This window comes from Populus nigra, chromosome 2 (assembly GCF_951802175.1).
Source record: "Populus nigra chromosome 2, ddPopNigr1.1, whole genome shotgun sequence".
In the NCBI taxonomy this organism is placed as follows: Eukaryota; Viridiplantae; Streptophyta; class Magnoliopsida; order Malpighiales; family Salicaceae; genus Populus; species Populus nigra.
Window position 1 is genome coordinate 38,074,037 of NC_084853.1, and position 11,890 is coordinate 38,085,926.

Here is an 11,890-nt window from a genome sequence, read left to right on the forward strand (position 1 = left end):
GAGCTGGTTTTGCTTCAATCTCTGGACTCTACTAGTCAAAGTGAAGCCAAACCCAGAAAGAGAGGAGATAAGGTTAGGTATTCATTCTTTCTTGAAGTTACCTGTCCAGATATGGCAGTCACGAAAGGGCAAAGAAAAGCGTCTCGTAGTGGCTGTAAAAGGATCTGCTTGACACGAAAAGGCAGGGAATAGAGAGGGACCTCTCCTTGTCACACATGAACTTACTAATCGTCTCTTCGCCATTGTAGCCCCACTTGACAAGGAGTTTGAAAGTAAAATATTAAATTAATATTTTTTTAATAATCTTACTCAGTTAATATGAAGAATAAAAATATCTAAAAAAATATCTTAATATATGTTAAAATATCAATCGTAGTACCAAGAACACACGTGATGGCAAAACAAGCAGGAGGGTGGATTGATAGGCTTTCTAGCAACTACGTTCATTCACGTCCAATCAATCTTCAACTTTCAAAGCTTCTTAGTTTGTATTTTGGTGAAATGTCAGCGTGCTGTGATAGTCTAGGCTAGTCGGAATATTTCTGAGAAACACAGTTAATATCGTGTTTTTTAAAAATAGTTATTTTTTTATTTTTTTATTTTTGAATTGTTGAATATAATAATATTAAAAATAATTCTAAAAAATTAAAAATTTATTTTAATATATTTTTTTAAAAAAATATTTTAAAAATCACTACGTGTATCACCTTTTTAATTGCTTTTTTCTTAGCTGCCATTCATGACAACTGTCCATGCATGCATGTGATGACAAAAAAGAAGAATAGATGGGCCAGCAGCAGCCCATTTAGATTTTACACATCAGTGCATGCGTTAGCCATCGTTTCTTTCCGTAGTTGATCCGTGTTTTTTTTTAAAAAAACAATTATTTTAATATATTATAATTATGTGGCTGAGCCTGCTTGTGTGCAGCGTGCCTTGCAATAACCTGTTTTTGAGGGATTTTCTAAATCCCAGGGATTAGCCACGACTTGGCTTCTTGTCGATGGGACCATTGTTCCATTCTGGTTGGGTGGAGGCAGCTCTTTATACGGGTCCAGGGCCTAATATTTGGGCCACTGAAAGGCCCATTACTTCCATTTCACACTTTCAAGTTTCCATCAAAAGTGTATGGGTATAGTTAGATATGTTATATAATTGTTTTTAAAATATTTTTATTTTTAAGATTTATTTTTAATATTAATATATTTAAACGATTTAAAAATAAATAATTTCTTTTAAAATACAAAAATTAAAATACAAAAATAAACACAGAAACACAACCAACTAGGCTTTCAATCTTGTTTATATTTTGGATGAACTTCTTTTCTACCCTACATATATATAAATATCTGGCTTCTGCTCCTTTATTTTAAAATATACCAATTTTACCCTTTTAATTTTCAAAAAGTGTTAATATTAGCCTAACCATTAAAAATTCAATTTTTATGATTTTATTTTGTGTGTGTGTGTGTGGATTTAAAAGGAAAATGAGAGAAAATAAAGAGTTAGGTTCTGTTCTGTATGATTTTCAAACTTTGATTTAATTTTTTTAACTTTTAACTCATAAAAAAGTTATAAATATGCTTGGTTAAAAATAAATTTTGATTTATATCAAAGATTAAAATTGTGTCAAGATTTTACTTTAATAAAAAGTTAAGATTTTTAATTTTTAAGTTATGAATTCTAACTTATACAACTTCCATTCCTCAAAACAATTATTTGAAATTATTTTTACCAAACAGCCTCAAACCCAAAAACTTAAATAATCATCCCTACTTACTCATAATCTCTTGTTTCTCTGTTTGAGCATACCTTTCTCTAACTCACAGTTTGATATGGGAGACGTATTGATTGGCACTGAAACAACCGGTAATTATACAGAGCTTCTTGCGTATGCTTATCATCTAGACTCGGGGGACATTTGCTTATTTTTACAGATTTGGCGTACGTGCTTGTACTGCCTGTGAGATGATGATTGTAGGGATGGAAAACCTCGGCTCAGGCGTAATGAGACTGGATAACATTCTGAATTACGTGAATGAGGGAAGTTTGCTTCATCTTCTTTTAGTTCTGTGGGGGAATGTGGCCTTGTGACAACTCATGCCAACGATTGCAATTGCAGCTCTGTGGCCGGCTGCCCAGTCCAAATGCAGAATCGGCAGTTGAATGTAGCAGCCTATCCTCCATGCCCAGTGTCTCATCTGAAAGTGGTGGTAAATTATCTGAACTGTCACCTGAGCAGGAATGGCAATTTTGTGTAGTATATTTATTATGTTCCAGCCATTGCTTTCAAAAAATTTCATATTTCATCTCATTTTACCTTAATTAGCTTAAAGGTAGTCAGTTAATTGCAAGTGTTGATTTGTCTGTCGAAACTTTTCTTGTCTCCGTCCTCCCTATTGAAATGTCTGTCAACCTACCTTGAGGAAATATACTGCCATGCATGTACATGATCTCTGGTTTCTGTAACAGTTCTGGATTTACATCGCCCTTGAATGGTTCAGAGTCCACTTTCCCCGGCATATGCATAGCAGGGAATACCTCCGGGTTTTGTCCTAAATGTGTCGGGGCTGTGACCTCAGGCACTTGTATGAGTATCGTGGCAACAACAATCAGATGCCATCGCACAGCTAAACGCACATTCTATGGCCAATTAAGCGGTTCTGTCAAATTACGACTATGGGATCAATCAATGACAGAGCTTGAATCACAGAGCATAGTTTATGCATAGCGCTAATGTTCCTATCATGGTTTTTGCATTTCTAAAATAAATATTTGATAAAACATAATTTTCATGTGATTTATTGTTATATAATTAAATAAAAATTAATTTTTAAGATAAAAAATTTATTGAATCTGCTAACATACATAACTTACGTCATGAGTTTGTTAACTCCGAGTTCATTTAGTTTTTTTTTTTATAAATAAATACTATTTTTTTATCAATTATGTACTTCAATATTGAATTAATTTAAAATTGAGTTTTTTAATTTTTTTTTAAGATTATCCTCTTAAATTTCACAGGTCAACTCAGGTAGATCAGATATCTTTCCTTATCAATATTAGATAAAAAAATCATTTAATCCATAATTAAAATTTATTTTTTTAAAAGACACTTCACCAATATTTAAATGTTTTTTTATGCTATAAATGTTTTTTGCTCTGACTTGAGGTGTTGCGCAAGCCAATAAACTAGTTACTTATAAGATTCTTCAATGTGTCCATTTAAATATTTATTCGATAAATACTTGACTCCATGCCTCCTAATGCATTTTCAAACATAAACCAAATTTTAATAATTTTGTTATAGAGAAAAATATTAATTTTTCAATAATTTGTGCATACATATATATAATTATATATAAAAAAAGTGATATGATTTATGATAACATTTGATGAAAATATAAAACTAATGCTATATTTTAATTAGTTTTATTGATTTTTAGAAATTATTTTGAGTTACTTATATGCATGTTAAAAAAAAACAGTAATAAAATATATTCTTCCAAACTTATAGTTCTATGAATCTATCAAGAGATGAACTTAGATGGTTAAAATAAATGCTCTCTCTTTTAACTTTTTATGTTTAAATTTTGTAGTCAATATTTAATAAAATTTATAAAGTTATTTATATAAGGTTAATATTTAGTAAAATCTTCTAGAAAAAATTATAGTCAGGATTGATATATAAATTAATTCAAATATATTTTTTTATTAATGAATAAAAATAAAAACATATTCTTCTCTGTGCCAAATCAATCGGGGGTGCAGGGGTCCTATAAACTAAAGTATATCCTAAAGAAATCTTAATAATAGACGTTCTTATAATCGCGTTCGACTGTTGCATCCCTGCGCGTATTTTTTGGATTGGCGTGGAGAACAACCGTGTTCGAGTGTGTACGGCGGAGAGAAGGGCGGCACCTTTAGTAGTTTCAAGTGATATCCCCACCGACCGCACGTTAGAGCGACCAAGGAGGTTATTTATTTATTATTAATATGAGTAGTCAGATGAATTTATATATATATATATGTTTTGAATAATTTTATAAAATCCTGAAATTAATAAGTTCTGAAATTAATAATTATATAAATCTTTAGTGATCAAAACTTAAAATTATAACTATTGAAAAGCAAATATAAATCTTGTTCAGTTAAATTACTGTATATATTCAACAAAGAAGGTCTTTTATTATTATTATTATTATTATTATTAATGTGGATGTTCGGGTTAATTTGTATGTATTTCGACTAATTTTATGATTCTAAAGCTAATAACCATGTAAGTTTCTAGTAATTTTAAAATTTATGAGATCCGAACTGATAATTTAAAAAAAACAAAACTAAAACTTAATCGGTTAAACTATACTTTTAAATTTTTTTTAAAAACAAAAAATTCTTAAAATGCTGGCTAATAAGAGCAACAACTTTTTCATGGGAGACATTTATTTACGTCACAGGAAAGGTTGTCAAATAATCCGGTGAATGAAGCCCTCTTAATTTGGACCACTCTACATTTCGGTGTGTACTTATATATTTATTTATTGGGCTAGCCTGAGTCGTGTCGACTTGGAGCATTTCTTACCATTGGTCCGGTAGGTAGAGTTGTCTTCAATTTATTTATTTAACCTCCATTTGTACATACCACGTCATAGACTCTCAATTCACAAATAATATATATATATATATATATATATATATATATATATATATATATATATATATATATATATATTAACAACTTGGTGATAAATGAAGATCTTTTCATGCTCACTTTAAAACATAATTTCCGGAGGACACATTTCTCACATGCATTTCAATGCACATAATTCTTAGATTTGTTAAATTTAAATCATTAAGTTCAAATTAAACATACACGATTCACCTGATTGAGATCATTGAATTCTTAAGCAATCATTAGATTTAGAACATGATTTGATCATGCTCTTGAGAAAACATATAATATCCAAATCCGAGATTTTAGATTTAAATTTTATTAATATTTTCTTATTAATACAATATATTTTTGTTTCACTAATTAATCTTATCCCATTAGGTATCTTAAATTATTATTTCTGTACAAATACAATAAAACTTAACAGTGCACTTATTCAAGATCTAAAGGTGTATTTCATTAATTAGTGCACAAGAGAGTTATGATAATATAATTGTTATTCATGAAATAAATTTAAAGGTATTATTGAAGTTGAAAAGAGATTTACTAATTTTAGGTTCAAATTTGTAACGTCGACGAAACCAATAGCGAGTTTAGATGGATGAAAGAATAAAAAAAAAATCAAAATAAATATGTTTTGAAATAAGAAAATGGTTCCAAAGATTTAGTGAAATGATTAATACCATCAATGCAAGGATTGAACAAGAAAAATTGGATTTTTTAGCGTAAAATCACCAACTCCCTAGTTTTACGCTATCGTGCATAACTCTCAATACGATTATTAAATCGGGCTGAAATTTTATGATGAGCTTCTTGATACATTATTCTATTTTAGGTTAGAAATTTAAGGAAGGTTGTACAAGAATGTCAAAAGTCGGACATAAAATGATACATAAGACTTATTAATGGCATTTTTTTGTAAATAAATGGATAAATTGGAAATTTCAGCTCCCTCTTCTCCTTATAACAATTGGTTTTGCCGTAAGGAAAACAAAGAGGAGACTTTCTTTCTTTCTTGTAATCTTTACACCAAAGACTCGAGAGAATTCAAAGTTTAAGGCTATAATAAGAGAGAGATATAAGTGCTTGAACCTATAAACCACAAGAATCAAGAGAAGTCAAGTGAGAGAAAAAGAGAATCCTAAAAAGAGAGAGAGGCACGTCAAGTTGGAGGGAAAAGGAATAGGAGTAGAAAATTTTCAATTGGTTAGCATTCGAAGCTCATTTTATTGTCGGGTATGAAGTTCTAAGCTTAAATATAAAAACTTATATGAAGACAAATATAATTGATACTTAAACTGATGAATTTTAGGTTAAGATTTTTTAAGAGATTTGAGGAAAATGCAAATCGAATGTTATTTGGGTCAATTGGGTTAGGGTAAATGGTAGTGGATGCAAAATTATGGCAGGAATTAAAATAAAACTTCGTATCAAAGAGATACTAAGAACCGACCACAATGATGGAAATTAGGAAAATTTATGGATTTTTATATGTGCATGTTTAATTGTGTTAAATTAATACTTGATGATGTACTAATGATGATTTAGAAGAAAAATCATACTGCTTTGTTATGTGTGCTTCGACCAACATTGGAAAAAAGAAATTAAATTGTTCTTCTAAATTGACATGAGAATTGTGTTAGGTTGTATTGTAAAAAACTTCTTGAGATTGATATGAATTGTACTTACATGCAAAATTCTAAAAACAAAACTATGGTTGATTAATGAAAATCTTGATCAAATAAGGAATTTTTGGGGAACTAATTAAAGGAGTATGAAAACTTGTTAAAAAGATGATTTTTATATAATTTTGCAATGCTATGGAATGAAGTTTAACAAAGAATCAAAAGAAAACATAGTGTTACTAATATAATTAGTGTCGGCCATTAAGGAAAAGAAGTTGGAAATCTAGAGATTTCATGAATTGCTTGTTTAATTATAAGTAAGTAGTATGTGTGGATGTATTAATGATGATTTAGAATTGAAAGAAACTCTAGCATTTGATTATGGTGGGGATTTTTGCTTGTCTTAGACTTTGACACCTTGGGATTAGAGTGAAAGTTAGGAGATAAAATGTGTTGTTTTAGATAAATATGTGTGATATATATTGACGAATAAATTAGGTAAAGATTTAGAAAGATGAACATAAGAAGAAAAAGCTTTGGGTTAGCATGCATAAATCTTTAGAAAAGTTAGATGATTGATGATAAATGTGTAGTTTTTTCTTAGATATGACTTTCAAAGTATAAGGGTAACTTTTGAATGAGAAATATGGAATAAATACCATAAAAGAATTAAACGAGTAATTTTGGGTTAAGAATAAATAAACGAGTTCAAACTAGTGTTGGATGTTTTCTTTTGATATGTCTGGGTTATGTTTGTGTCTTGATAAGACAATAATAAGTTGAAAATCCTGTTGACGCAAGAGAGATCATTGGAATTGGATAACAAGCAGGAGGCGATGGTCATACTCAGACAATAGGCAAGTATCCAACACTTTGACTCTCGAAAATTTTAAATATCATTTGAGTAGTTATTATTTCTTGTAGGATTATTTTTTGAATATTGAAATAATCATATTGTGAAAAGAATAAATTAATGAATTTTGAAAAATACATAGTGCATTGGTTGTGATATAAGATATTTGAATACAATACTTGCATATGTGTTTAATGTGAAAAGTCAGAACATGATGATAAATATTATAACTTAAAGGGTATAGATAAGGTATGTTAATGGAAAAGAAAAAGGTATCGATTTATATAATAAAAAATGTGTGCATACCTAATGAAGTGAGATTGTGTATTTGTAATATGGACATTGGATTTCAGGAGTGAAACTTTACACTTGGTAGTAAACCATTAGGCATTTCAAATGATTAGTATTACACTTGATTGTAGAAGTGAGTATACAGAGAATAATAGTTGTGTAGGGTATTCAAAATAGATAATAAAAATACAATATCATGCTTTATGTCTGTATTCAAAATAGATGAATTGTATAAGTTTAAATTACAAGGAGGTATTGAGTAAGGAATAGGGTGAGAATGTTAGGTTTTAGGGTAGGGTAACCTAGTGAAATCTGTAAGGTGTTAAGATGAATAAGAATTCGATCGAAATGAAATAATGTGTTAGGTATATTATCAAGAAGTGTGGAGAACTTGATATGGGAGGTTTTAAACGAAAGTTTGATTAGTTGGGCACTATGTAAAGACTAATGGCATCAATTGTTACTAATAACCAATATTGCTTGATTAGTCTACCATTGTATATAGACCAATGACATCGTTAATTGGTTACTGATGACCAATATTATTTGATAAGCTTGCCACTATATAAAGACTAATGGCATCAATGGTTATTGATGACTATTATATTTGATTAGTCTATCACTGTATGAAAACTAATGGTAACAATGGTTACTGTTTATTATCATTGTTTAATTAGTCTGTTACTGTATGAACAGTAATTGTATAAGTGATTATTGATGACCGATATATTTGATTAGTTTGTCATAGTGTGAAAACTAATGATAAATATTACCTAACATTGTTTGATTTAATTAACCATATGACTAAATGTAGATACGACGGGCTAATATTGGAGATTGTGAGCTCACAGGAACAAACGTGTGTCTAAAATGTATGAGTTGCCTCTACGTTTTGGTGACTTGTCCAAAAACTTTATTATTTGTAAATGATTTAAATATAAGATTTTAGATTAAAATTTTCTTGGTAATATAACATATTTTCATTTCTTTAATTCACCTAACTCAATTAGGTATCTTAAATCTTGGTTAGGATATAAATGCAATAAAAATTAACCGTGCACCTATCCATGCACTAAAAGTATATCTAGTTAATTAGCTCACGCGGGAGCTATAATAATATAGTTGTGATTCATTAAACAATTAATGCTATTGAATTGGAACCATCCTCGAGGAGTACATTAATATATATAAAACTAGCTCCTGTTTTTAAATAAAAAAAAAAACATGTTTTCTCATTAATTTTAACACACGTGCTGAGCAAACATCTTGCAGATACACATGGCTTATTTAATGCCCATATTGAATTAGAATAGACAAGCTTTGAAGTATTAAAATGGTTGTCAAGAAGATACACTTCTTTTATTAAATTTTAAAACTAATATTTAATAAATTTATAAGTACTATACTAGACTCATATAGAGGGTGTATTTTTAGGATCCTTTACTAAAAAATATATATTAAATCAACACAAAAATACCCCCCCCCCTCTCTCTCTCTCTCTCTCTCTCTCTCTCTCTCTATATATATATATATATATATATATATATATATATATATATCATGAAAAAAAGAATAATAATAAAAAGAAAAGCCTCTTCGTGAGTTGCTTGTGAGAAGAGCATCTTCGTGCGTGATCATGATATATATATATCTTAGAAGCCACGCATAAAATCAAGGATCCCAAGCCATATCCATCTACTGATTAGAAGCTAGCTACCGTTAAGTTGGTCCAACTAACAGAGTTAGTATTGACAAGAATCGGCTGGTGGGCATGGACAGTTAAGGGTGCGAGAGCGTGAGATGACAAACGATTATTGCCTATAATGCTGAGTTTGTTGGTAATGGCTGTCACTTTCGGAATATATATTAGTTGCCGTGTCCATTGCATTTTTGGTCAGCTCCCCGCCCCAGCTTGGTTAGTTAACCTCCTCCTCCTCCTCCTCCTCCTACTTTTAATGTGAAATATGATTACCAAAACTTGCTTATATATATGCTTATGTCATAATCATATCATATGATATGATGAGTAGCATACTTTCTACTTTTCTTTCTATATGCTAAATACTAATACGAAGAAGAAGTATAACACGTTGCAAATCCATATTTAGGTCCCGTGGATGATTAATTAGCACTTGTCAACGTCACTTCAAGTTGGACTAGCACGTTTTAACGCTATTGATTATTTTTTTCTATACTTTAAAAAGTATTAAGATAATAAAAATTTCTTTTAATAATATGATCAAATCCCATCTAGCAGTTTTATCTTAAAATTTATTAACTTGGTTTTGGTTTTTTATCAATATAACTCGAGTTTTAAATTATATTGCATGGAAACTATTCTAAGATGAATTATTTAATTTAATAGGTTCAATAAAAACAAGTTGGAAAATTAATAAAAATATAACATAACTTTTTAAAAAAACTTTTCAAGTTAAAATAAATTTATGAGTTGCATTCGATATTTAACTTAAAATAAATTTGGATGATCAATACAGTTTTATGATCACAATATTGACATCAAATACCATTATTTTCATGATTTGGTGAAAGGTAATTGAGTTTTGATCATCTAGATATTAATTTGTTGATATTTTCATAAAATCTTTTTAATTTGTTTCAAGCATGGAAAGGCATTCATTATATTGTAATCCTCATGATTTTCAAGTCATGGAAAGTTTTTAATTTTACAAATTTCTTTTCTGGGTTTTATGATTAATTTCGTTAAACCTCGTCAACAAGATGGAAGGTTTGACATCACGTCAAGAAAAGATGGGCGAAGCCGAATATTATTATTTGACTAATGATTCAAGTGCAAAAATAAACATATGTCTAGTTTCTAGCTAGAAATAAGCGTTTGACTTCTTACAAAACACAACTTAACTATCCATAGAATTGTACCTTTTCACACCCCCATTTGATAGAGTTCAACTTGGACACACCGATTAGTTGGATATACACTCAAAACACATCGAAAGGATTCCAAAATTCAACCATTTTGTGGGTGGTTCAACCCACCCCCTCCCCCCTTGCCATTTGCCAAGTCATCGCCGTCTAGGCGGCCAAAGCTGTCAACCCCGCAACTATTTTGACACGTTGTGCTCTCTTCTCGTTAAAGGGATTGTCCCAACTAACCTATGAAGCTACCCTTCAAATATCCATCCACCTCCTGTATATAAAGGGCACGCTGCTAGTTTGTGATCCCCTCAAAGAAGAAGGGGGGGAAATCATAGGCAAAGTGTCATTTAATTCTCAGCTTTGCGAGATGGACTGGACTAGAGGGCACACCATAGGCCGCGGCTCCACGGCTACAGTTTCCGTCGCCACCTCCATTCAATCTGGTGATGTTTTCGCGGTGAAGTCCGTCGAGCTATCTCAGTCTGGATTCTTGCAAAGGGAGCAAAAGATCCTCTCTTCTATAATCTCTCCTTTTATAGTTAGCTACAAGGGGTGCGACGTTACTAGAAAGAACAACAAAGTCATGTACAATCTCTTCTTGGAGTACATGCCCAACGGCTCGCTTAGCAGTGCGATTCATGCTCATGATGGAGGTCGGCTCGACGAATCATTGATCAGGATTTTCACGTATCAAATCTTGCAAGGTCTAGATTACTTACACTTGAACGGTTTGGTGCATTGTGACATTAAGAGCAGCAACATTTTAGTAGCTCAAAGTGGTGCCAAGATTGCGGACTTCGGGTGTGCAAAGCGTGTGGAACAACAGGGAACGATCGCTGGCACGCCAATGTTTATGGCACCGGAGGTGGCGCGTGGAGAGGAGCAGGGGTTTGCTGGCGATATATGGGCTTTAGGATGCACAATTATTGAAATGGCTAGCGGCGGTACACCTTGGCATAACGTCAGCGACCCGGTCTCCATCATTTACCGGGCAGGGTATTCGGGTCACTTGCCAGAGTTCCCCTGTTGTCTGTCGGAACAAGCAAGGGATTTCTTGGACAAGTGTCTAAGGAGGGACCCAAAAGAGAGGTGGACCGCTAGCCAACTTCTTGAGCATCCGTTTTTGGTTGGAGAATTTAACAAGCAAATTGAAGAATCTAATCCAAGCTCGACTTCTCCTACAAGCATTCTTGATCAAGGGATTTGGAATTCACTGGATGAATCAGAAAGTCTGGAGAGCCTGGTCTTGGTCCCTTCAGGTAGTGAAAGTTCAGCCGGTGAGAGGATCAGAGGGCTGTCCCTGCTTTCAGGGGCACCTAGTTGGGACTGTGATGATCAGAACTGGATCACGGCCAGGGAGGATGGCTGTGAGGAAGGTGATACAGTGACGGATGACATTGAATACAAAGATTAAATAGCTGGTTGGTAGCGAGGAGTTGTTAAATTTGTTAGATAGCAATAGAATTACTGATGATTTTTAGGTTCTTGTACATACAGGGAAGTCAGTTTTGTAAAACCTTATATGTCAAGATTAATTTTCTTTTTTTTCTCGAA

At 31.7% G+C, this 11,890-nt stretch overlaps 1 protein-coding gene across 1 annotated transcript; it reads left to right on the plus strand.

Moving 5' to 3' along the window:
• The first annotated feature begins 10,350 nt into the window (after nucleotides 1-10,350).
• On the plus strand, nucleotides 10,351-11,890 carry LOC133682153 (mitogen-activated protein kinase kinase kinase 18-like). The gene has a single exon (XM_062105417.1). The coding sequence runs from the start codon at nucleotides 10,704-10,706 to the stop codon at nucleotides 11,748-11,750; it is 1,047 nt and encodes a 348-aa protein (XP_061961401.1). The 5' UTR covers nucleotides 10,351-10,703; the 3' UTR covers nucleotides 11,751-11,890.

Excerpts from the sequence above, each read along its gene's own strand:
- LOC133682153 (XM_062105417.1), top strand. The coding sequence starts at position 10,704 with ATGGACTGGACTAGAGGGCACACCATAGGCCGCGGCTCCACGGCTACA.